At 43.1% G+C, this 26,960-nt stretch overlaps 1 protein-coding gene across 1 annotated transcript in view; it reads left to right on the top strand.

Annotated features, from left to right (window-relative positions):
• The window catches only part of YARS1 (tyrosyl-tRNA synthetase 1), a 33,837-nt gene extending 6,938 nt beyond the window's left edge, over nucleotides 1–26,899 (top strand). The window contains exons 4-13 of the mRNA XM_069479725.1: nucleotides 2,687–2,816; nucleotides 8,366–8,446; nucleotides 13,603–13,695; nucleotides 18,089–18,224; nucleotides 18,704–18,789; nucleotides 21,794–21,929; nucleotides 22,712–22,809; nucleotides 23,696–23,889; nucleotides 24,432–24,573; nucleotides 26,049–26,899. Of these exons, the coding sequence (XP_069335826.1) occupies nucleotides 2,687–2,816; nucleotides 8,366–8,446; nucleotides 13,603–13,695; nucleotides 18,089–18,224; nucleotides 18,704–18,789; nucleotides 21,794–21,929; nucleotides 22,712–22,809; nucleotides 23,696–23,889; nucleotides 24,432–24,573; nucleotides 26,049–26,159 (1,207 nt within the window). The 3' untranslated portion in view covers nucleotides 26,160–26,899. The remainder of the gene's footprint in view (nucleotides 1–2,686; nucleotides 2,817–8,365; nucleotides 8,447–13,602; nucleotides 13,696–18,088; nucleotides 18,225–18,703; nucleotides 18,790–21,793; nucleotides 21,930–22,711; nucleotides 22,810–23,695; nucleotides 23,890–24,431; nucleotides 24,574–26,048) is intronic.
• Nucleotides 26,900–26,960: the final 61 nt, after the last annotated feature.

The following is a 26,960-nucleotide window of genomic DNA, read 5'->3' as shown; positions in this document are numbered from 1 at the left end:
ACGGAAGACTACTTGCACCTTAAGGGAGCTCATTGAATCATATGTTCTCGAACTTTGGTTTTCATAGACTCACAGAGCACAATGGGAAAAACATAAGAAAATTAGAGTACTAGGCCAAGAGGTCCAATATTTGAATAATAAGTGTTTCAAAAAAGAGAACAGAGAATCAGAGGGAAGGAAATTATCAATGAAAGAATTTACAAAAATACGGACAATTAAAGGACATGAATTTCCAGGTTGAAAGGGCATATCAAGTGCCTAGCAGGATGGATGAAAATACACAAACGTTAAAGTGTATTCTCTTGATACTTTAAAATACTAGGGCCAAAAAGTATTCTATAAACATCCAAAGGGACAAAAGAAGTCACATAAAAATTGTCAGGAATCAGAATGGCTTTGCATTTGTTAAAAGGAACATTAAAATCCAAAAGGCAATGAAGCAATGCCTTTAAAATTCTGAAGGAAACAAATTTCCAACCTAAAAATCTATACCCAGCCAAATTACCACAGAAGTACAGGGGTAAAATACCTGAAATTATTCCTCTGAAAAAATTTATTTTCATTTTTTGTCGGCCATTTGGGTTTTCTCTTCTGTGAAGTATCTATGCAAGCCTTTTTGTCCATTTTTCTATCTTTTTTAGGAGTTCCTTATTTATGTCTTCTGGATACCAAATTCTTTGTCATTTATATATATGGAATTAGCTTGGGGATAGATAATTAACCAATGAAACAGAAGAGAGACTTGAGAAATAGATCCTTACAAATATGGAAACTTGGCTTATGACAGAGCTGGCATTGAAGATCAGCAAAGAAAGAATAAAGTTTTTTTGTTTTTGGTTTTGTTTTTTTTTTTTTTGAGACAGAGTGTAGCTCTGTTGCCCTGGCTAGACTGTCTATTTTTAGCAGGGACAAGGTCTCCCTCTTGTTCGGGCTAGTTTCAAACTCCTGGCATCAAGCAACCCTTCCGCCTTAGCCTCCCCAGTAGTTGAGAGGGACTACAGGCACAAGCCACCACATCTGGCTGGAATAAACTTTTTAAGGAAAAAAATGGTACAGACACTATTGATTATCCCTATGGGAAAAAAATGATCTTTCCATTCCAAATGGCAGAAAGATTTAATTGTAAGGGCCAAACTATAAAACACTTAAAAGACAGAATATGTGCAATTCTGTATCCCCCATAACAATAAGATGAAATTAAAAAAAAAAAATTAAAAAAAAAGACAGAATATGAGACTATCTTAAGATCTCAGAGTAGGAAAAGCTAAACAAAGCTAAACAAAACACACCAAAAGCACAAATCACAAGAAAAGATTGATGAATTCAGCTACATTAAAATTAAGACCTTCAGTACATCAAAAATAAAATAGGCTGGATGTGGTGGCTCACTCCTGTAATCCCAGTGCTTTGGGAGGCTAAGGTGGGAGGATCACTGGAGGCCAGAAGTAGGAGACCAGCCTGGGCAACATAGCAAGACCCTGTCCCTAAAAAACCTTTAAAAATTAGTCAGGCATGGTGATACACGCCTGTAGTCCTAGCTACTCGCTCGGGACAATCCCTTGAGCCCAGGAGTTTGGGGTTGCAGTGAGCTGTGATCGCTCCGCTGCAATCCAGCCTGAACGACAGAGCAAGACCCTATCTCAAAAAAAAAAAAGGGTAAACTAAAGTAAAAAGACAAACCACAAATTGCGAGAAGATATTTATAATACATGTAAATGGCAAAGGATTAATCTACAGTATTATATTTCAAAAACTACAGAATCAATTGTTAAAAAAAATAATCCAGTAGAAAAAGACTTACCTAGGCATTTCACAGAAGAAACCTGAATGACCAATAAGCATGTGGAAAGATACTTAACTTCCTTGGTTATTATTCAAAGAAATATAGATTAAAACCACAATGAGAAACCATTCAATGCTCACCAAATTGGCAAAAAATAAAAATAATGATAAAATCAAGTAATAAAATTGATAAAAGCCACTTTGGAAAGTACTTTGGCATTATCCACTTAAGTTCAAGATGCAAATCCCCTATGATCCAGAAATTCTACTCCTGGCATATATAAAGAAACTTGCACATGTATACGAAGATACATGAGAATATTTACAACATATTGTTGAGAGATACAAGCATAATAAAAAACTGGAAAGAAACATGAAAGTTCAGGATAGTGGTTACTCTGAAGGAAGAGGAAATAGGGCAGAATTATGAAGGAGTGCTTAGGAGCTTCAGAAATATTATAATTGTTAGGTCCTTTTTCTTAAACTGCATAATGGGTACACTGTTCTTTCTATTGTTCATTGTTTTCTTGCATGTTTTTAAGTTTTTAGGGAAAAATGGCATGGCAAATAGATTACAAATTCTGATTTTTGTTGAATAGGTGTTCTAGATTAAGATGTGGGAGGGGAATGGCAGGGAAGCAGTATTTCAAGAGATAAGAGCAGAACATTTTCCAAACATGAAGAAAAAGATTAATTAAAGCCATCTTTTTAAAGGAAAAACAAAAAAATAAAGTAATATTTTGGATAGGAAGATAGATCTCTCTCACATTTTAGAATCTGCCAAGCAGGTTTTCTCTTTGAATGTTCTAAGATTGGCGAGTCAATTAATGTGCATTAGGATTGCCCTGGGAAACTGAGGCCTGGGCCCCAGCTTATAACTGTCCCCTCTTCCTTCCCTCCTCAGAGAATACACACTGGATGTGTACAGACTCTCCTCGGTGGTCACACAACACGATGCCAAGAAAGCTGGAGCGGAGGTTGTAAAGCAGGTGGAGCACCCTTTGCTGAGTGGTCTGTTGTACCCTGGACTACAGGTACTTAAGGGCGATGGAGTGGCCCCCAGTTACCTTTTCTTCTGTGTTTCTAACTAGAGGCATACCTCATTTTATTGTGCTTTGTTTTATTGTGCTTCTCAGATAACCCGCTTTTTACAAATTGAAAGTTTCTGGCAACCCTGTGTCAAGCAAGTCTATGAGCACCGTTTTTCCAGCAGCATGTGCTCACTTCATGTCTGTGTCACATTTGGGCAATTCTTGCAATACTTTAAACTTTTTCATTATTATATCTGTTATGGTGATGTGTGATCAGTCATCTTTGTTGTTACTGTTGTAGTTGTTTTGGGGCACTGTGGCCATATGAGATGGAGAATTTAATAGGTAAATGTTATGTGTGTTCTGACTGCTCCACTGACCACCCTTTCCCCATCTCTCTGCCTCTCCTTGGCCTCCCTGTTTTCTGAGACAATACAGTATTGAAATTAGGCCAATTAATAATCCTACAGTGGCCTCTTAAGTGTTCAAGTGAAAGAAATCTGGAAATGATTAAGCTTATTGAGGAAGGCATGTTGAAAGCTGACATGGGCTGAAAGCGAGGCCTCTTGCACCAAAGAGCCAAGTTGTATATGGAAAAGAAAAGTTCTTGAAGGAAGTTAAAAGTGCCACTGCAGGCCGGGCGCGGTGGCTCACGCCTGTAATCCCAGCACTCTGGGAGGCCGAGGCGGGTGGATCGCTCGAGGTCATGAGTTCGAGACCAGCCTGAGCAAGAGCGAGACCCCGTCTCTACTAAAAATAGAAAGAAATTATCTGGCCAACTAAAAATATAAAAAAAAAAAAAAAAAAATTAGCCGGGCATGGTGGCACATGCCTGTAGTCCCAGCTACTCGGGAGGCTGAGGCAGTAGGATCGCTTAAGCCCAGGAGTTTGAGGTTGCTGTGAGCGAGGCTGATGCCACGGCACTCACTCTAGCCAGGGCAACAAAGTGACACTCTGTCTCAAAAAAAAAAAAAAAGTGCCACTGCAGCAAAGACACAAATGAAAAGAAAGTAAAACAGCCTTATTGTTGATATGGAGAAAGTGTTAGGGATCTGGTTAGAAGATCAAACCCGCCACAACATTCCCCTAAGCCAAAGCCTAATCCAGAGAAAGACCCTAACTCTCTTCAGTCCTATGAAGGTTAAGAAAGGAGAGAAACTGGAGAACAAAAGTATGAAACTAGCAGGGATTAGTTCATGAGATTTAAGGAAAGAAGCCACCTCCATAACATAAAAGTGCAAGGTGAAGCAGCAAGTTATCCAGAAGATCTAGCTAAGCTCATTGATGAAGGTGGCCACACTAAACAACACATGTTCTTTTTTAAGACATAAGGTTTTGCTCTGTCGCCCAGGCTGGAGTGCAGTGGTGCAATCGTAGCTCACTGCAGCCTTGAACTCCTAGGCTCTGGCAATCCTCCCACCTCAGCCTCCTTAGTAGCTAGAACTATAGGTGTGAGCCACCATACCTAGCTAATTTTCTTTTTTTTTCATGTTTTTATAGAGATGAGGTCTTACTATGTTGCCCAGGCTGGTCTCAAACTCTTGGCCTCAAGTGACCCTCCCATGATAGCCTCCAGAAGTGCTAGGATTATAGGCATGAGCGATTGTGCCTGGCCTAAAACAACAGATTTTCAATATAGACTAAATAGCCTTCTATTGGAAGAAGATGTCATCTAAGACTTTCATAGCTACAGAGGAGAAGTCAATGCCTGGCTTCAAAACTTCAAAGGACAGGCTGACTTTCTTGTTAGGGGCTAATGCAGCTCCTGACTTCAAGTTGAAGCTGATGCTAATTTACCATTCCAAAAATACTAGAGCACTTAAGAAATATGCTAACTCTACTGTGCCTGTGTTTTGTAAATGAAACAACAAAACCTGAATGACCCCCACATCTGTTTACAGCATGATTTACTGAATATTTTAAGCCCAGTGTTGAGACCTACTGCTCAGAAAAAAAGATTCCTTTCAAAATATTAGTGCTTATTGACAATGCACCTAGTCACCCAATAGCTCTGATGGAGATGTACAAGGAGGTTAACATTTTCATGTCTGCTAACACAACATTCATTCTACAGCCCATAGATCAAAGAGTAATTTCAACTTTCAAGTTTTATTACTTTTTATTTATTTATTTATTTTATTTTATTTTTTTTTGAGACAGTCTCACTCTGTTGCCCAGGCTAGAGTGAGTGCCGTGGTGTCAGCCTAGCTCACAGCAACCTCAAACTCCTGAGCTCAAGGGATCCTCCTGCCTCAGCCTCCCGAGTAGCTGGGACTACAGGCATGCACCACCATGCCCGGCTAATTTTTTCTATATATATTTTTAGCTGTCCATATAATTTCTTTCTATTTTTAGTAGAGATGGGGTCTCGCTCTTGCTCAGGCTGGTCTCGAACTCCTGAGCTCAAACGATCCGCCCACCTCGGCCTCCCAGAGTGCTAGGATTACAGGCGTGAGCCACCACGCCCGGCCTTATTTATTTATTTTTTTTAGACAGTCTCGCTCTGTTGCCCGGGCTAGAGTACTGTGGCATCAGCCTAGCTCACAGCAACCTCAAACTCCTAGGCTCAAGCAATCTTTCTGCCTCAGCCTCCCAAGTAGCTGGGACTACAGGCATACGCCACCATGCTCGGCTAATTTTTTCTATATAGATTTTTAGTTGTCCAGCTAATTTCTTGGGGTCTCTCTTTTGCTCAGGCTGGTCTCGAACTCCTGAGCTCAAACAATCCTCCTGCCTCGGCCTCCCAGAGTGCTAGGATTACAGGCGTGAGCCACCGTGCCTGGCCCAAGTTTTATTACTTAAGTAATACATTTCCTAAGGTTATAGCTACCGTAAATAGTGATTCCTCTGATGGATCTGGGCAAAGTGAATTGAAAACCTTCTGGAAGGATTTAACATTCTAGATGACATTAAGAACATTCCTGATTCATGGGAGGAGGTCAAAATATCAACATTAGCAAGAGTTTGGAAGAAGTTGATTCCAACCCTCACATTAGCAGGACTTTGGAAGAAGTTGATGCCAACCCTCATGGGTAACTTTGAGGGGTTCAAGACTTCAGTGAAGCAAAAGAAATAACTGCAGATGTGGTACAAATAGCAAGAGAACTAAAATTAGAAGTGGCACCTGAAGATGTGACTGAATTGCTGCAGTCTCATGATAAAACTTGAACAGGAGCCAGCCACACTGGTACACACCTGTAATCCCAACAACTTGGGAATCTGAGGTGAGAGGATCACTTGAGGACAGGAGTTTGAGACCAGCCTAACATAGCAAGACCCTGTCTCTAAAAAAATGAAAAAATATTGTCCTGGGGTGGTAGTAAGTACCTCTAGTCTCAGCTACTGAAGAGGCTGAAGTGGGAGGATCACTTCAGCCCAGGAGTTCGAGGCTGCAGGAGCTGTGATCACGCCATTATACTCCTACCTAGGTGACAGAGACCCCATCGCCAAAAAAATTTTTTAAACTTGAACAGATAAAGAGTTGCTTCTTAAGGATGAGCAGAGAAACTGGTTTCTTGAGATGGAATCTACTCCTGGTGATGATACTGTGAACATTGTTGAAATGACAACCAAGAATTTACAGTATTACTAGTGGCAAGGTTTGAGAGGACTGACTCTTAATTTTGAAAGAAGTTCTACTGTGGGTAAAATACTATCAAACAGCATCGCATGCTACAGAGAAATCTTTTGTGAAGGGAAGAGTCAAATCAGTGTGGCAGCTTCATAGCTGTCTTATTTTATGAAACTGCCACATCTACCCAACCTTCAGCACCCCCACCCTGATCCATCAGCAGCCTTCAACATCAAGACAAGACCCTCAACCAGCAAAAAGATTAGGACTTGCTGAAGGTTCAGATGATTATTAGCTTTTTTTTGAGACAGAGTCTTGCTCTATTGCCCAGGCTAGAGTGCGGTGGCATCATCATAGCTCATTGCAACCTCAAACTCCTAGGCTCAAGCGATCCTCCTGCCTCAGCCTGTGGCAGCCTCAGGCATGTGCCATGATGCCTGGCTGATTTTTTTCTGTTTTTAGTAGAGACGGGATCTCACTCTTGCTCAGGCTGGTCTCGAACTCCTAAGCTCAAGCAATCCTCCTGCCTTGGCCTCCCAGAGTGCTAGGATTAGAAGCGTGAGCCACCACGCCTAGCCCACATTGGCTATTTTCTTTTTTTTTCTTTTTCACTCTGTCGCCCTGGCTGGAGTGCAGTGGCACAGTCATAGCTCACTGCAGCCTTAAACTCCTGGACTCAAGTGATCCTCCCACTTTGGCCTCCCAAAGTGCTAGGATTACAGGCATGAGCCATTGCACCCAGCCTGCATTGGCTATATTTCAAGTTCTCAATTGGTCACTATGTTGGACAGCACAGACATAGAACATATTCATCACCACAGAAAGTTCTGTTGGATAATGCTGTTCTAGATTGTTCCTGCTTCCTCAATCTTCTCTTCCTCTGTCTTTCCTCTTCCCCCCAGCTAATCCTACACTAAATGTTATCAATTCTAATTCTTAAAAATCTCCTAAATTTATTATTGCTTTGCATCCTTACTGCTTTTGGTTCATCATTATTTCTCACCTGGACTCTTTCAACAGCCTTCTGGTTTTTTTCTTTGTCTCTAACCCAGAGGCCTCCAGTCCATGCCCTGCCCTGTTACTAGTGTGATCTTTCTACAGTGCTTGTCATATTTCTCCCCTCCTTAAAACCATTCACTGGCCAGGATAACACTAGGCCCCCTAGCATGGCATTTCATGGTCCTTACCTATTATACTTTTCTAACCTCTTCACTGTTTCCCACATCCCTTGAAGTTTGTGCTTTTGCAGACTGAATCACTCATAATTTCCCTAAGCACTTCACACCTCTGTGCCTTCTCACATTCTGTTTTCTCTGCACGGTGAAAAACATCTATATGTTCTTTAAAACCAAAGCACAGCCCACAATCTGATTCTAGGAAGCCTTGCCCACACCCATCTTACTAAATAGAGGAGGTAATTTCTTCCCTGTGTTAGTGCTGTTCCTTATCTGGACATCTAGGTTAGCCCTTAGCACACTGTATTGAAATGACCCCACCTGGATAATTGGGCTTCTTGAAGGGAGAGTCTAGGTCTGATTTATCTTGGCACTCCCAAAGCTGGCACCAGGCCTGCCATGTCAGAAGTGACAGTCACTGTTTACTAGTTCAGTCTTACCTTTTTTCTGAGCTCTCACAGGACTTAATTCTTTATGCTACTTGACATTTGTCACAGGCTGCCTTATTCAATAGGGTACCTTTGACATGACGATGGTTTGTCTTCTCTCCCTTCCCCCTGGATTATGAGCACTATGAGGGTAGAGACAACTCTTCTTATTTTTTTATTCATGTGGAATAATGTTCACTGCAGGCAGTCAGCAACTGTTGATACAGCTCTTGAGGCCAATGGGGAGGGTAAAAGCTGTTTGTTTTCTCCCTGGCTCTACTTACTAAAAAATCTAGTGATTTTCAGAAGTTATTGATTTCTCAGACCCATATAGAAGAAACACGGTAGGTGTTTATGCTCCTGTGTTTTTTTCCACAGGCTTTGGATGAAGAGTATTTAAAAGTAGATGCCCAATTTGGAGGCGTTGATCAGAGAAAAATTTTCACTTTTGCAGAGAAGGTGAGTGTCCTCTTGCCTGTCTTTTTTTAATCTGGGCCTCACAGGTATGCAGCTGAAGTTCATTGAACTATGATGGGCCAGTCCCACCAGTCATAATCATACTGTTTGGTAGGTATTACTCTCCCTTTTTTGCAGATGAGAAAAAGAAGAATAAGAAGGTTGTCCAGTATCACACAGTTAATAACTGAGGAGGAATTAGAACCCAGATCTGTTTCACTCAAAAGTCCATGCTTTTTGCTACCATGAGGAAACTGCCCCAGGACATGTTGGATTCGCTTCCTTCCTAATAGCTCAGTTTCCAGGGAGATGCACTACTAGTCAGAACCACTGTTCTTTTCAAGAACATTTGGTCCACTTTGACCTGCATGGTATATAAACTGCTTATCTCTGAGATGAGGTTTATTAGAATTTAGGAGGATATCAGCACAAAACCATAATATTTCTTTTCTGGGAAAGAACTTGAGTAAGTTGAAAAAGGCTACCAAGAAGTATGTGGTTTGTTCTGTTTTGTTTTAGCCATCTCTAAACTGAGAGGAAGTGTGTGGTATTTTTGAAAGCTTCTCAAAAACCTCAGATTATGGAAATGCAAATTCTTGGAGAATGATTTGGCAGCCCTAAAATATTTCTACCCTTTGATCTAATAATTGTATTTCTAGCCATTTGTCCTAAGGAAATACTAAGTACAACTAGAGTTATGTATAAGGTACTTATCACATTATCAATTTAAAGCAAAAATCTGGATATAAACATATTTAATGGCAAGGGATTGATTAAATGCATTATGATAAGCCTCACAATGGAATGGGGTTTTTTTTGGTGGGGGGGGGGGGTTTGAGACAGAGTCTCACTCTATTGCCCAGGCTAGAGTGCCGTGGCGTCAGCCTAGCTCACAGCAACCTCAAACTCCTGGGCTCAAGCAATGCTTCTGCCTCAGCCTCCCGAGTAGCTGGAACTATAGACATGTGCAACCATGCCTGGCTAACTTTTTATATATATATTTTTAGTTGTCCAGCTAATTTCTTTCTAAATTTAGTAGAGATGGGGTCTTGTTCTTGCTCAGGCTGGTCTCGAACTCCTGAACTCAAACGATCCACCCACTTCGGCCTCCCAAAGTGCTAGGATTACAAACGTGAGCCACTGTGCCCGGCCAGAATGTTCTATTAGGTTATTAAGTATGAAATGTCTGATTTCCTTAAGTACTAAGTTTCACAGTTGATATCTTTGACACTTCTTATTTTATTTGTATTCTGAAGGTACATCGTCAGTCTTTCAAATGCACGTTTTGGCTTGTGATTATCTTTCAAACTGTTTTTTTAGGGCAATTTTTGTGAAACCATGGATAAGTAAAGAAATTATGTTATTTTCAAATATGAGTTCTGTCGTGGAACCAATGCAGCGCAGACAGCTCAAAATATCAATGAAGCGTTTGGGAAGGATGTGGCTAATGGACACACAGGATGTCGATGGTTTGAGAAATTCCGTTCTAGTGATTTTAATCTTAAAGATGAGCCCCCTGGGTGACCTGAGACCAAGGTAGATAATGATGAGCTAAAAGCTAGAGTGGAAGTGAATTCATCTCAACCTAAGTGTGAATTAGCAGCAAGGTTTGACATTACCCTTCCAACAATATTAGACTATTTGAAACAAATGGGCAAGGTAAAGAAGCTGGATAGATGGATTCCACATGAATTAAACAAGTGTCAGAAGAGAAATCGTCTCGAAACTTGCCTTTCTTCACTGTCATGACATACAGGTGAACCATTTCTACACCGTATTGTTATGTGTGATGAAAAATTGATTCTTTTGGACAATTGCAAGTGTTTGGCACAATGGTTGGATAAAGATGAAGTGCCGAAAGACAGTCCAAAGCCAAATATTCATCAGGAAAAGCTAATGGTGTCTGTTTGGTGGTCCAGCGCTGGTATTATCCACTACAGTTTCATGAAACCTGGTCAGTCGATTACAGCGGATGTCTACTGCAACCAATTGGATGAAATGATGAGGATGCTTGTGATTAAGCAGCCAAGATCGGTCACTAGAGACAGGCCAATCCTCTTAGAAGACAACACTCAACCACATGTCGCACAAACAACGCTGCTCAAACTACAGAAGCTGGACTTGGAAACTTCCTGTCATCTACTGTATTCACTAGACTTTGCACCAACTGACTAGCACTTATTCCAAGCTTTGTTTTTTTTGTTTTTTTGAGACAGAGTCTCACTCTGTTGCCTGGGCTAGAGTGAGTGCAGTGGCGTCAGCCTAGCTCATAGCAACCTTAAGCAACCTGGGCTTAAGCAATCCACCCGCCTCGGCCTCCCAGAGTGCTAGGATTACAGGCATGAGCCACTGTGCCCGGCCTTATTCCAAGCTTTGGACCACTTCTTGCAGGAAAAATATTCCATTCTCAACAAGCTGTGGAAAATGCCTTTCACAATTTCATCACGTCTTGCTCTCCAGGTTTCTTCATTGCTGGTATAAACAAGCTACTGTTAAGATGGCAAAACTGTGTCAATAGTTTAGGTGCATATTTTGATTAATTGTACTGCTTCTTCTTTGAGATATAATAAACTACACTTTTGATTCGAAATCAGATATTTCGTATTTAATGTCCTAATACAATATTAAAATAAAATAGTTTTTAATGTATTTTATGAATGGGGAATGCTTACAATGTAAATTTTTTGATTAAGTATTTCTTATTCCATATTGTCTACTCCATTAACTTTCTAGTTGGACCTTTTATTATTCTGTCAGGGATTTGGCCCATACCTATGTTGTTTTTGTATGATTCACAAACTAAGAATGGTTTTTACATTTTTTTAAGGACTGTAAAAAAGGTGGGCCGGGGACAGTGGCTCACACCTATAATCCTACCACTTTGAGAGGCCGAGATGGGATGATCACTTGAGGCCAGGAGTTCAAGGCCAGCCTAAGCAACATAGCAAAACCCGTTTCTACAATGAATAGAAAAATTAGTTGGATGTCATGGTGCATGCCTATACTATAGTCCCAGCTACTTGGGAGGCTGAGGCAGGAGGATCACTTGAGCCCAGGAGTCTGAGGTTGCAGTGAGCTATGATGATGCCACTGCACTCTAACGCTAGCAACAGAGCGAGACCTTGTCTCAAAAAAAAAAAAGTGAAGAAGAATATGCAATAGAGACCATATATGACCCACAGAGCCTAAAATTTTTATTATCTGGACATTTACAGAAAAGTTTTGCCAACCCCTACTCTAGAGATTACAGCATGTATCCTTGTAATTTATTACAGTTTAAATTAGATATTTTTACCACTTCCCAATAATACAAGAATCTACGATAGTTTTATTCCATTTAATTCTCTCCTGCCCTTTGTGCTATTATTACCATATATTTTACTTTTTGCATGTATTTTAAATCTCAAAAACTTTATAATAATTGGTTTTGTTTGTTTGTTTTTGTTTTTGAGACAGAGTCTTGCTCTGTCGCCCCAGCTACAGTGCAGTGGTGTGATCATAGCTCACCGCAACCTCGAACTCCTGGACTCAAGGGATCCCCCTGCCTCAGCCTCCCTAGTAGCTGAGACCACACTCGGCTAATTTTTCTATTTTTAGTAGAGACAGGGTCTTGCTCTTGCTCAGGCTGGTCTCAAACTCCTGTGCTCAAGTGATCCTCCCACCTCAGCCTACCAGAGTGCCAGGATTATGGGTGTGAGCCACCATGCCTGGCCCCTATTGACTGTTTTCTCTTATCAGTCTTTTCTTTTTTTTTTTGTTGAGACAGAGTCTCACTTTGTTGCCCAGGCTAGAGTGAGTGCCGTGGCGTCAGCTTAGCTCACAGCAACCTCAGACTCCTCGGCTTAAGCAATCCTACTGCCTCAGCCTCCCAAGTAGCTGGGACTACAGGCATGCGCCACTATGCCCGGCTAATTTTTTTTAAATAGATTTTTAGTTGTCCATATAATGTCTTTCTATTTTTAGTAGAGACGGGGTCTCGCTCAGGCAGGTCTCGAACTCCTGACCTTGAGCGATCCACCCGCCTCGGCCTCCCAGAGTGCTAGGATTACAGGCGTGAGCCACTGCGCCCGGCTAGTCTTTTCTTTTTAAATGATGGGGTGTCACCCAGGCTGGAGTGCATTGGCGTGATCGTAGCTCACTACAGCCTCCAACTCTTGGGCTCAAGCAATCCTCCTACCTCAGCTTCCTGAGTAGCTGGGGCTACGGGCGTATCAGTCACTTTTTTTCTGCTTCCTATTTGCCGTATCAAAGAGATTATAGATACGTTGTAGAGGCTCTGGATTATGTTTTCAGAGTGCTATTTTTTGTAGGCTGCTAAATTACTGACATTTCACCTTCGTCTTGTCAGGTGTTGGTTTTAGGTTTTGTTAGAACACATCTCCTTACCCCTACAATGTGGTCCTTATTCCTAGGGGGTGACCTCTCTGGGGTCTGAAACTGAAATCTCAGGGTTTTCACAAAGCCCTTTCTACTTTGGCCCTAAACTTCAACTTTCTACCCAGGACTGTGTGGCCTTTGAAATCTCTGCTAAGATCTCCAGCCCCCCAGAGCCTCTTCTCTGCCGGGCTTCCTGGAGTCTCACCATAAGCATGCACAGCTATGAGTCAGCCAAGAAATCGATGGGGAATTTTGACATAGTTTTTTTTTTTTTTTTTTTACTGGTGGGGGGACTTCCTCCTCTAGAACCCATCCCAAACCTCAGCCTCCTGCAGCCCTGCACTCCAATCTCTGTCTCCTCTGCTTAGTCTGCTGCTGTCTGCTTGGTCCCTTTTTCTCAGCATCTGGTTTGAAAAAAATGTCCTCAGGGAGAAAGCCAGAGTGAATGTAGGGTCGCCTCACTCCCCTTCTCTCAATATTTGTGGCCCTACACTGGTTGCTATCTGATGCCTGCAAATTCTTGTTTGATATATTTCCAGCTTTTATAATTGTTTATGGGAGGGTAAGTCCAGTAGCCTCACAATGTAAGACCTCATAGAGAAGCAATAAGAAAAAATACTTTGCTTACATTATGATCACTATTGAAAACTATATATATTCAGAAGAAAGATTGGAAGGAATATGTCCAACTGTTAAATTGCTGGCCAAGTTAGATGAGATCAGTCACTGAGGAGGAATTTATACTAATACCTGCTTTTGTGTGTTTCTTTCTAATCTCTCAGTACCTCCCTGGACTTGGCTACTCAAAACGGGTCCATCTGATGAATCCTATGGTTCCAGGATTAACTGGCAGTAAAATGAGCTCTTCAGAAGAGGTAAGTTGCCAACCGTGACTTAAGTTTAGAAACCTTCGGCAAGAGATAGAGCGATCAAGGACTCAAAAAAAGCAGTAACCTGGCTAACTAGAATTCTCAGTTATTGAGTAATAAGGGGCCTTACATCATTCAATTAATTCAGTGGTTCTTGAGTACTGGAGGACCCAGAAGTAGTCCTGATGGGATCCAATCATAATTTTAACAGTTTTTACTGCTACTGATAAAACACAAGCAAAAGTAATTTGTTCATAGAACTTCGATAAAAATCAGCCCTATCAAGAAGAGGGCCTTGATTGTTTCACCAATTAGCATTTGATTCTTAGAATGATGTTATGTTTTTGTTTTTGAAATAGGGTCTCGCTGTGTCGCCCAGGCTAGAATGCAGTGGCACAATCATACCTCACTGTACCTTCCAACTCCTGAGCTCAAGCGATCCTGCTGTTTTAGCCTCCTAAGTAGCTGGTACTACAGGCACATGACACCCCACCTGGCTAATTTTTTAATTTTTTTATAGAGACATCTCACTGTGTTGCTTAGGCTGATGTCAAACTCCTGACCTCCAGTGATCCTCCTACCTTGGCCTCCCAAAGTGCTGGGATTACAGGTGTGAGCTGCTGTGCCCAGCCCATGTAACTAATATTATAAATATATCTTTTTTTTTTTTTTTTTTTTGAGACAGAGTCTCACTCTGTTGCCCAGGCTAGAGTGAGTGCCATGGCGTCAGCCTAGCTCACAGCAACCTCAAACTCCAGAGCTCAAGCGATCCTCCTGTCTCTGCCTCCCGAGTAGCTGGGACTACAGGCATGCACCACCATGCCCAGCTAATTTTTTCTATATATATTTTTAGCTGTCCATATAATTTCTTTCTATTTTTAGTAGAGATGGGGTCTCGCTCTTGCTCAGGCTGGTCTTGAACTCCTGAGCTCAAACGATCCGCCCACCTCGGCCTCCCAGAGTGCTAGGATTACAGGCGTGAGCCACCACGCCCGGCCAATATGATATCTTTTAACATCTAAGAGTCCTGCTTAGAGAAAGTACACTTTTGTTCTGATAATTACAGGCACAGAATAGAGGAATTAGTGGAATCCAAAGATGTGAAAAGTTGAGTTCTGGGTTGCCAAAGATGGCTGACCTTTGGAGTCACCTATTTTTATTTTTTAAAAATTAATAAGCATTGATTAGACCTTATTGATAGACATTCTGACAAAGTAGTTCTGGGGAGGAAGTCAGAAATCTGTATTTTCTCTCAAATCCTACTAGGTGATTCTGACTTAAGTCCCATTTGGGCACGCATCTAGTTCTTTAAGTAAGTCTGACTTCTTTTTTTTTTTTTTTTTTTTTTTTTTTGAGACAGAGTCTCACTCTGTTGCCCAGGCTAGAGTGAGTGCCGTGGCATCTGCCTAGCTCACAGCAACCTCAAACTCCTGAGCTCAAAGGATCCTCCTGTCTCAGCCTCCCGAGTAGTTGGGACTACAGGCATGCACCACCATGCCCGGCTAATTTTTCCTATATATATATTTTTAGCTGTCCATATAATTTCTTTCTATTTTTAGTAGAGACGGGGTCTCGCTCTTGCTCAGCCTGGTCTCGAACTCCTGAGCTCAAACGATCCGCCCACCTCGGCCTCCCAGAGTGCTAGGATTACAGGCGTGAGCCACCGCGCCCGGCCAAGTCTGACTTCTTGAACTTTGATCAGGGATTAGTGAATATATGCATGTATACTATTGTCATTATTTTTAAGAAATATACTCATTTCTTAGGTCAGGAGTTCGAGACCAGCCTGAGCAAGAGTGAGACCCCGTCTCTACTAAAAATAGAAAGAAATTATCTGGCCAACTAAAATATATATATAGAAAAAATTAGCCGGGCATGGTGGCGCATGCCTGTAGTCCCAGCTACTCGGGAGGCTGAGGCAGTAGGATCCCTTAAGCCCAGGAGTTTGAGGTTGCTGTGAGCTAGGCTGACGCCACGGCACTCTAGCCCGGGCAATAGAGTGAACTCCTGGCCTCAAGTGATCGTCCCATCTCGGCCTCTCAAAGTGGTAGGATTATAGGTGTGAGCCACTGTCCCCGGCCCACCTTTTTTACAGTCCTTACAGTCCTTAAAAAAATATAAAAATGTAAAAACCATTCTTAGCTTGTGAATCATACAAAAACAACATAAGTATGGGCCAAATCCCTGATAGAATAATAAAAGGTCCAACTAGAAAGTTAATAGAGTAGACAATATGGAATAAGAAATACTTAATCAAAAAATTTACATTGTAAGCATTCCCCATTCATAAAATACATTAAAAACTATTTTAATATTGTATTAGGACATTAAATATGAAATATCCGATTTCGAATCAAAAGTGTAGTTTATTATATCTCAAAGAAGAAGCAGTACAATTAATCAAAATATGCACCTAAACTATTGACACAGTTTTGCCATCTTAACAGTAGCTTGTTTATACCAGCAATGAAGAAACCTGGAGAGCAAGACGTGATGAAATTGTGAAAGGCATTTTCCACAGCTTGTTGAGAATGGAATATTTTTCCTGCAAGAAGTGGTCCAAAGCTTGGAATAAGGCCGGGCACAGTGGCTCATGCCTGTAATCCTAGCACTCTGGGAGGCCGAGGCGGGTGGATCGCTTAAGCCCAGGTTGCTTAAGGTTGCTGTGAGCTAGGCTGACGCCACGACACTCACTCTAGCCCGAGCAACAGAGTGAGACTCTGTCTCACAAAAAAAAAAAAGACATATACTCATTTTTTTTTTCTCTCACATTAAAATGCTCCATGTGTCGATTATTCCTCTGCCTAATATCATATCACTCATCCTATTTGGTGACTTCGACGTAACTCTAAAATCAGGCCTGGCAGCAGTTTCCAAACAAGACTTTGGATCAGAATCACTTGTAGAGCTTTTTAAATATACAAATACTTGGCTCAACCCCAAGAGATTTTGACTCATTTAGGTTGGGGTGGAGCACAGTAATTTGTATCTTTTAAAAGGACCCCAGGTGATTCATATAGTCATATGTGGGCTAGAATTTGGTAACCACTGAACTCACATGACCATGAACTCAGTCACTCCAAAATAAGAAACAAAGCCTATTACCTAAAAAGGAAAAGTGGTGATTGCTGTGAAACAAGTATTCTCATACATTGCTGATGGCAATGTCAATTATTATATCTTTCAGGAAACAATTTTGTACCTAGCAATTTTGGGTAGTTTAAGAAATGATTCTAGAGATGGATGGCAAAAAAGGAAAAAAAGCCTCTGCAAAAATGTTCATTTAGCATTATATGTAATTTGTAAAAAAAAAAAATGGGATGATATAATCTAATAGTTTAGAAATTATTATGTTGCCACCAATAATGGGGACTATAATGTAGCATAAAAATTATAAATGAAGACTAGGTCACCACTCAGCAATACTTAAGATGAGATAGACATTTTTCCTCTAACTACAAATTTATAACAATTCTATATGCTATAGGTAAGGCCTGGGAAGAACACAGAAAAATTAAAATAGTTTAATTTGTTGGGTGACAGGATTGTGAGTGGTTTGTTTTTTTTTTTTTTTTGAGACAGAGTCTCATTCTGTTGCCTGGGCTAGAGTGCCGTGGCATCAGCCTAGCTCACAGCAACCTCAAACTCCTGGGCTCAAGCGATCCTCCTGCCTCAGCCTCCCAAGTAGCTGGCACTGCAGGCATGGGCCACCACGCCTGGCTAATTTTTTTCTATATATTTTTAGTTGTCCAGCTAATTTCTTTCTATTTTTAGTAGAGATGGGGTCTCGCTCTTGCTCAGGCTGGTCTCGAACTCCTGAGCTCAAACGATCCACCCGCCCCGGCCTCCCAGAGTGCTAGGATTACAGGCGTGAGCCACCCCGCCCGGCCGTGAGTGGTTCTTTATTCTGATTAATTCTGCTTTTGTCAAGGTAGATTAATGTTAAATTTTTTTTTTTTCTTGAGACAGAGTCTTGCTCTGTCACCCGGGCTAGAGTGCCATAGCATCAGCGTGGGTCACAACAACCTCAAACTCCTGGACTTAAGCGATTCTCCTGCCTCAGCCTCCCAAGTAGCTGGGATTACAGGTGCACACCACAATGCCTGGCTAATTTTTCTATTTTTAGTAGAGATGGGGTCTTGCTCTTGCTCAGGCTGGTCTTGAACTCCTAACCTCAAGTGATTCTCCCCCCTCAGCCTCCCAGAATGCTAGGATTACAGGCATGAGCCTCTGAGCCCGGCCATGTTAAAATTTATGTTAAAAAAATTGTTTTAATGTTCTTTTGTATAGTTGTTAGTAAGAAAAAAGAAAGGAAAAAAAAAGTTTTTAATACATTGATTAGTTGAGCATATTTACATTTTCAACCACTAGAGGTCCTCTTCCCTTTCATGACTTCTAGGAATCCAAGATTGATCTCCTTGATCGGAAGGAAGACGTGAAGAAAAAATTGAAGAAGGCATTCTGTGAGCCGGGAAATGTGGAGAACAATGGGGTTCTGTCCTTCATCAAGCATGTCCTCTTTCCCCTCAAGTCCGGTAAGACACTCCCTGTTTTATTCTCAGAGGCCAGGCTAGAATAGCAAACCTCATGCTGTGATCATACTTGTGATTTGTCACAGACATTCCTCCAGGAACTGGCTGCCCTGATTCTGTGCTCTGATTTCTCATATATTAATGTATGGATGAGGTTACGATATCATTTAATTGTTCATATGTTCGTTACCAGGCTCAGTTCTGTGGGGGTGTTGGGATAGGCAAGGGTGTTAGAAATGAGAACAGGGTCAAGACATGTTGAACTAGAGGAATACAAAAAAATACATTAGCCATGATCTTTCCCCTTAAGGAGCTGGGATGCCAGCTGGGTATGCAGTATTGCTTATCTAATTTTTAAGGACAATAAAATGTCATATAATAAAGTTCAAAATATATGGCAAAAGCAACTCATGCATTTGGGCTAGGAATGCTGACTCTGCCATTGTCGATGAATTTGTTGGCATGGATCCTTTTTCTTATAGAGTTTGTGATCCTTCGAGATGAGAAATGGGGAGGAAACAAAACCTACACAGCTTACATGGACCTGGAAAAGGACTTTGCTGATGAGGTAATACTAGAGGAAAACTAATCCTCGCTGAACTCTGACAAACCTCTCCATCTTGGCCTAGCCAGGTTTGTAGTTATGTGGCACAGGGCTCTGTCTTTGTGCTCTCCAGTGCTGTACATTTTGTCAATAGCATAGATGAGGATTCAGGTGGTTTACAGATTAGATGGGCAAATGGTACAAAGCTAATATATTGACGACCTAATCACTCTCCAAAAGACTTAACACGTAAGAATAAAGGGCCAAACCCAACAAGATGAAATATTTCAGGGACAAGTGCAAAACTGGAGTTAAAAAAAGAGAGACAACTATAAAAGGACAGAATAGAGGCTACTTATTCATTTCAACAAACAGTTTAACAAAAGACGTACCAGGTGCCTTTGTGTTGGGCACCATGCTAAAGACTGGTGCTACAGAGAGGGTTAAATCCTCACAAAGCTCAGTCCAGCAGGAGAGCAGACATAGAAGCCTATCACTGACTGTGTTACTACACAATGAATATATACATAGAGAATAGAAATAAAATAGGAGGAAGTGATTAGCTCTTTAGAAAAGTTTGTGGAGAGGACAGCATCGAGCACTGTTTTGCTTGAAGAATAGGAGTTCATGAGGAAATCTGTGAGGGAATAAATTGTGCAAAGACATAGTAAGAAGAAATAGCATGGTATTTGAGGACTCACCAGTTGTTTGGTCTGACTAGAGTCTAAAAAGTGAGATGGGGCATTGTAGGAAAGACAGGCAGGGCCATGTCACAAAAGGAAGATGTGATAGTATATATATATGGAATGAAATGGGAGGTTCTAATTGACTCTGAATTCAGGTTGAAATCAGCAACTTGATGGGGCTCTTAGAAATATTGACCAGGTATAGTGGCTCATGCCTGTAATCCCAGTACTTTGGGAGGCTGAGGTGGGAAGGTCGCTTGAGGCCATGAGTTCTAGATTAGCCTGGGCAACATCACAAGACCCCATCTCCACAAAAAAATAAGAAAAATGGGCTGGGTTTTGGTGGCATGTGCCTGTAGTCCTAGCTACAGTCCTAGCTCTCAGGAGGCTGAGATGGGAGGATCACTTGAGCCCAGGAGTTTGAGGCTGCAACGAGCTATGATTGCACCCCTATGATTGCACCACGGCACTCTAGCCAGGATGACAGAGTGAGATTCTGTCTCAAAAAAGAGAAAAAGAAATATTATTGAAATCTTGGGTTTAGTCATCAGACATGTAGAGTGCAGAATCAGGGAGGTGATAGTTCACTCTGTTCTCTGCTGTTCTGAGTACATTAGGGTTGTATATTCAACCTTAGACTTGAACTTAAAGAGGTTTATTTGACAACCTAGGGCACGTTGGGAAAGGAGGGATGTCATGACAGGAATAGACTCAAAACCATGTCACAAAGGTACAGTTGAGAGAACTGGGAATGTTTAGCTGGGGAGCAAGTATGTGTTCAGTTGTCCTCAAATACGAGGAGGACTTTCATGGGGAAGCGATTAGGTTTCTTCTCTTGGCACCAGAGGGCTGAAGCAGGACCACAGGTGGCGACCCCAGGGAGGCATGTTTAGGTTCAGCATTAGAAAGACCTTTTTTTGTTTCTCACCAAAATATTTATTTATTTCATAATTTTTATTTCAAAATATTAAGGCGGGGACAAGTGTTTTTGTTACATAGGTGACTTGTATAATGTTGAAGTCGGGGCTTTTAGTGTGCCCGTCACCAGAATAGTGCTCATTGTGCCCTAAAAAGACCTTTCTAATGACCTCAAGTGTTTGGCTGTGGACAGGGCTGCCACACATAACCTTGCATAACCGTCACTGGGGCTGTTCAGGCAGAGGCTAGAGGAGCACTTGGAGGCAATGGCGTATGCGAGTTGGAGCATCACATGGAGGAAAAGACTCAGTGACCTTAAAAGACTAAGTTCCGAAGGCACTTAAGGCCCATTTTTGGACGTTTTAGAGCCATTGGTCAGAAACCTCTCTGCTGTCTGAGGTGGGGAACAGAGCCCACGCTGCACTTCTCAACCCCATACACAGTGGGAATAATGCAAAGGAATAGATGAAATACCCCAGAAAAAAGGTCTACAGCCACGTTATCCAATAGTACTTTCTGTGGCGATGGGTGTGTTCTATCTGTACTGCCTGATACAGAAGCCACTGGCCACAGGTGGCTGTTGAGCACTTGCAGTGTGGCTAGTGCCACTGAAGAACTGAATTTTAATCCATGTTTAAATACCCACACGAGACTAGTGGCTACCATATTGGATAGCAGCAGGCCTAGAGCTTGTATTGAAAATTAAGCATTCCCAAGGAAATGATGAAATGGCATCAGAAACAAAAATGTTGATATCATTGTATTATACAGGTATTTGGATATCCCCTCAGAATATCTAGAAGATTCTTTCAGGCCAAGTTTGGGATATAAAAAGGGTAGTCACAGGACTTGAGAAGAAAAATTGAATTACTGAATTATTACCATGTGCCAGCACTGCTGTCGCCGTTTTCACCCACTTGAGGTGATTGAATCCTCACTCTGACTCTGTGAGATATAGCTGCTGTTATAACCATTTTGTGAGTAAACAAGCCAAAGCTTAAAGGGGTTAAGAGCCTAGTTTGGGGTCACGCTGGTAGCTGGGAACCTAATCCGGGTTTGTTGAAGTCCAGAGTCCTTCTTTCCTCTCTCTCATGCAGCTCTCTCCCTCGGGTGGTCTTGGCTTACCTGTGGCGATGTTGCTCTGCCCGTAAATAGCACTGGCTTTATGCCACAACTCAAATTAGACTAAAAAATACATTCAGCCCCTACACACCCTCTGAAGTGTGATATTCAGAGTCAGAAGACCTGGATTCAGACACGTTAGTTAGCCTTCTGAATCGATTTTCCCTTCTCCACTCTACCTGCCTCGTAAGATCGTGAGACTGCTGGGAAGAACTCCCTGCACCCCTGTGCACATTCTTAGATTCAGGTGTGCTGTGCCCTGTTCCCGACCTCATCTCACCAGGTCTTGTTGTCTCCTGCAGGTTCTACACCCTGGAGACCTAAAGAATTCTGTTGAAGTCGCCTTAAATAAGCTGCTGGATCCCATCCGGGAGAAGTTTAATACCCCTGCACTGAAGAAACTGGCCAGCGCTGCCTACCCAGACCCCTCGAAGCAGAGTAAGGCCGGCCAGGGAGAGGGTGACATTGTCAGGAGGGAGAGCCTGTCAGTGGGCCTCAGAAAAACGTCTGTCTTAAATTGAGGGCCCAAGAACCCAGGGGGTCTGAAGTGCAGGCATGTCATGTCCCACTGACTCCTGGAGTAGAACCTGAGTCATTTTGATACGGGTTTGGTTGATAACGGGAAGTGAGTACGTCCTGTTGTGTCCATGCTGGTGTGAGACATGTACTTTGATCCTTCTAGTCTGTGCACTAAATCTGCCTCTCCGTTAAGGAGAGTGATGGGGTTAGACCTATTATACCCAGTCAGTATACAGGGTGATAGTCTATTACACAACTGCTTGCACAGAGCCTGCAGAGCTTCTTAGAGAAGCTTATCTTTAGATTCTCCCAGTTCTCTTCCATGTGCTTATGGCTGGCTCTTAGTCAGCCATCCACTTCTCCATGATGCTGAGATATTGGCATTGATAGCTTTGTGTGACCCTGCCAAAAAGACTTAGTAAATTCTATATGCAGTGCATGAATGGAAACACCTAAAGGTGGCAAAGCTACTACTGTTCCCTCTCCTCCAGCCTAAACACTGAAGATATTTGAAAATCTGGTATGTCACTTCTGAAAGGTTGCCAGCCCTGTATTAAAAGAAAGTAGAACTCAGTGGGTAGAGTCTGGGATGCTACACTAAGTCCTGCCTAATCTCAGGGTCCCCATTTGGTGGGGTCAGCAGCTGACCTGACACGGAGGAGGAGGAGGGTTCTACCCCATGGGGTTCTTCTCATTCCCAGAGCCAACTGCCAAAGGCCCTGCCAAGAATTCAGAACCAGAGGAGGTCATCCCATCCCGGCTGGATATCCGTGTGGGGAAAATCATCAGTGTGGAGAAGGTACTCATTTTTCACCACATCCCGGAGAGGCAGACGGGGGTCAAGTTTGTCTCTTTCCATGTGGAGGAAACCTGGCCTGGAGAGGGGAAGTAACATCCCTGAGGTCATGTTGCAGTTCAGAACTCAGGCATCCAATTCCAGGCATCAGGCTTTCCGTGCGATTGCTGCCTTTGGACCTTATGCAACCAAACACAGCCAGGAACTCAGAGTAGGGGGAGGATGTTAGTCAGAGGGAACTTATTTATCTATTAAATCTGGTCTGATTCACTCACCTGGTCTCCACCAACTTGCCTGGACTAGCTACAGGCCTTATCTTGGATCAGCCACTTTGTTTGCCCCCCTCCGAAAGTGGTAGAGGGTGGTGAACTTCCTTTTTCCCAGGACAGAAGACTATGCATCCAGCAGCCTGGGACCATTGTTCTGGGCTCTTCTCCCGCTCAGCATTGATTTGCTTTTCACTGTATATACCCAGCCACCAAAACTACCTCAAGATAGCTGTTGATGCTCCCACATCAAAAGGGGAAGCCAATAGTTGTCCTTACCCCATCTCCCAGCCCACCTAGGACCGATCCATGCAGCCCATGCACCATGATGGCAGCCACCTAGACAGTCCAGGTCGTTTAATCTCTGTTAGAGACTCTTCCATCTCTTACACCAGCATTTAGGTTCATTTTACTCAAATTTGGCCTTTTGGTTGAGAGTAGAATATACCTTCAAGGCCCATTCTCCTGTCTGCTGTCTGGAACCCAGAAAGAGAGTTAGCTCTAGGGGGTCCCTCCAGGGGGCTCTGTGAGGAGCGGATGCCCCTTTCTGGAGTCTAGAGAGTTCACAGACCCCTGATCTACTCCGTTATGATACTCTCCCACCTGACATATCCTGCTGGCAGCACCCAGATGCAGACAGCCTGTATGTGGAGAAGATTGACGTAGGGGAAGCTGAAGCCCGGACCGTGGTGAGTGGCCTCGTGCAGTTTGTGCCCAAGGAGGAACTGCAGGACAGGCTGGTGGTGGTGCTGTGCAATCTGAAGCCCCAGAAGATGAGAGGAGTCGAGTCCCAAGGCATGCTTCTGTGTGCTTCTATGTGAGTGCGGGCTTGGGGCAGGGCACAGGCCTGGGGAGGCCAAGAAGATGGGGAATTGGCCCGTTCGATGCCCTTCCACGTGCCAGGTGGGAGCCCTGAGAACACGTGCCTCTTCCTCACCGATACCAAAAGATGATGTGTGAAGGAATTATCGTAGAAGTACTGTGAAAGCACTTAGCCTGCAGTTAATTTTGTTAAAATAGAAATGGAGGAGCCAGCGCAATGTGTACATGCCCAAGTCTCACTGCTAGTAAGAGGTGGAGCCAGGATTCACTCCCTGGTGGATTTAAAGTCCTTACTGTGTTATTTCATACCTCCTCCCCTAGAAACCCAGATTTTGGTATCTCTCCTGACATGGGATTTTGGTGGAGCCCTGGTGAACGTAACCCTGGTGATATCCAGAGATGTAGGAAAGCAGTGAGGACCTCCGGGGGCTCTAGTACTGAGAATGCCCTAAATCCCATCAGGGCCCCCCCGTGTTAAGGCCCAGATTGCTTTGGCCTCCACGGCCTCACCCTTCTTTGTCCTGTGTGTCTTCCCAGAGAAGGGATGAACCGCCAGGTGGAACCTCTGGACCCTCCTGCAGGCTCTGCTCCTGGTGAGCGAGTGTTTGTGAAGGGCTATGAGAAGGGCCAACCAGATGAGGAGCTCAAGCCCAAGAAGAAAGTCTTTGAGAAGTTGCAGGTAAAAGGTTGCAGTTGTTCCCCCTCTTACCTGGGCTGCCTGGACTGTGTCCCCAGATGGCTCTGCTACTGAATCCACAGCTGACCCTTTCCCAGTTGGGACTTCCTGCTTCTGAACCCCTCTCTTCCTTCATTCCAGACCTTTCTGAAAGCAAAGTGCCCGAGATACCTGGGGGTCTTAGAAGGGCCCGGCATGTACTGAGCACGGACAGACTAGTTGAGGCCCTGTGTGGGGGACTTGAGACATTTCCTCATTTGACCTTCAGTCTGTGATAGATTATCCCCGTTTTACCTGGTAGGATACCTGACAAGGCCATACAGGGTCACCAGAAGGGATGGAACCAGGATCAATCCAGGGTCCGTCCTACCCAGATTGAGCTTAGAGCACTCATTGTCTCCTGCCTTCTAGACATTGACGTAGCTAATACCTTGTGTCCTCAGTTACACAAAGTGCCTTTGGACGGCACTGACAGTGGTGCCTACATTTCTGTCTTCCTGCATAAGGCAGATGGCTTTGCTCACTCCCTCCTTTCCTGGTTTTCTAGGCTGACTTTATGAATCACTTAATTTTTTTCTGGCTATAAAATAAGTTTTCTTTGTAGAAAATGTCTAAAATATCAGGGTGACGGGGAAATGAAGGAAGTATCTCTAAGTGGCAGGAGTATGGGGTCTGCCAGTTAGAGATACTAAAAAACGTCATTAGTGGTGATTTCCTTCTGGTCTTTTGCTATGCATAGATAATATATTTACAATTTGATTCATACTAAATGTTTATTCTGCTTCTTAAATTTAACGTTGTGCCTGAAAATTTTCCCCTTAAATATTGAGAGGGATCATATTGCACAATATTCTATTATAATTATCATACTGTAACTAAAACCTTATCAAACATGTTCTCAGGTTTTTACTATTAGAATGCTGTGATGGATGCCTTGGTATATAGGCCTTTGCACTTACTTATTATTTTCTTAAACTAAATGCCTAAAATGAACTTAGCTAAGTGAAAAGATATCAACAGGGAAGCTCTTAACAAACTGCTCTCTTAGAAAAGCTGAGGCAGGGCCGGGCGCAGTGGCTCACACCTGCAATCCTAGCACTCTGGGAGGCCGGGGTGGGAGGATGCTTTGAGCTCAGGAGTTCGAGACCAGCCTGAGCAAGAGCAAAACCCATCTCTACTAAAAATAGAAGGAAATTAGCTGGACAACTAAAAATATATAGAAAAAAATTAGCCGGGCATGGTGGCACATGCCTGTAGTCCCAGCTACTCGGGAGGCTGAGGCAGTAGGATCGCTTAAGCCCAGGAGTTTGAGGTTGCTGTGAGCTAGGCTGACGCCACAGCTCTCTAGCCCGGGCAACAGAGTGACACTCTGTCTCAAAAAAAAAGAAAAGCCGAGGCAGGTTACACTGCTGGTGGTGTAAGAGTTTTCTCACAGTCCCTCCATCACTATAATCTCTTTTGTTGTCTATCTTGCCCAGGCTGACTTTAAAATCTCTGAGGAGTGCGTCGCACAGTGGAAGCAAGCCAACTTCATGACCAAGCTGGGGCACATTTCCTGTAAATCGCTGAAAGGGGGGAACATAAGCTAGCCAGCCCGGCAGCTTCCTCCATCCCGAGTCATCTGCTGTCTCTTCAATTTGTTCCATCCATCACCCGTTTATCCACCTCTCAGGACACTGAAGCAGCAGGTTCGGGCTCTTGCTTAGGTGCAGAACTCAGTAAGGGGCAGCTCACCCTTCCCAGAATCTGGGATCATCCTGGCTGGCTGCAGTGAGACTGACCCTCGGGTAGTAACGAGGGCTGGGCAGCAGCAGGCAGTCCAGGTCTACCTTCTTCCCTTGGCTGCTGACCTGAGAAATCTGGTTTCAATATAACTTACAGAAAACATTTATGCCACAGTCCTTGTAATTGGAAAAATATTGGTTCCCAGGTTTTGTTGGAGTTACCCAGCAGCTGTTGCCTCTAGCTGGGATCTAGCTGGACTGGGCTAATTACATCTTCTCCCCAACAGGAAATTGTGGGATTTGAAAAGGAAAAGGAAGGGAAAACAGAACCCAGTGGTCTACCAAGTGGTTGGCAGCTTTCCCAATGCCTGCCTGCCCTGAGGCTTGGCATTTGGCTGCAGGGCCTGCCCCACGGCTCCTGGAATTTCTCTTGATCCAGCTGGGTTAGGACACTCCCTAAACCAGCTGTGTGTTTAACATCAGGGGTGGATTGGATGGCACAGAGCGGTTCTTTTTTCACAGAGGGTGGGGTACTTCTCCATAAGGCATCTCAGTCAAATCACTAACCATCACTGTCATAAATTTAAATAAAGTGTCTGAACAAGGGTGTCTGGACGGGGCCTATCTGTGAGCTGGACCATATCAGGAGGGAACGCAAGCATGAAG

Source organism: Eulemur rufifrons, chromosome 8 (genome assembly GCF_041146395.1).
Source record: "Eulemur rufifrons isolate Redbay chromosome 8, OSU_ERuf_1, whole genome shotgun sequence".
Lineage (NCBI taxonomy): Eukaryota > Metazoa > Chordata > Mammalia > Primates > Lemuridae > Eulemur > Eulemur rufifrons.
Note: the sequence above shows the minus strand (reverse complement) of the source record. Positions and strands in the feature narration are given on the sequence as shown.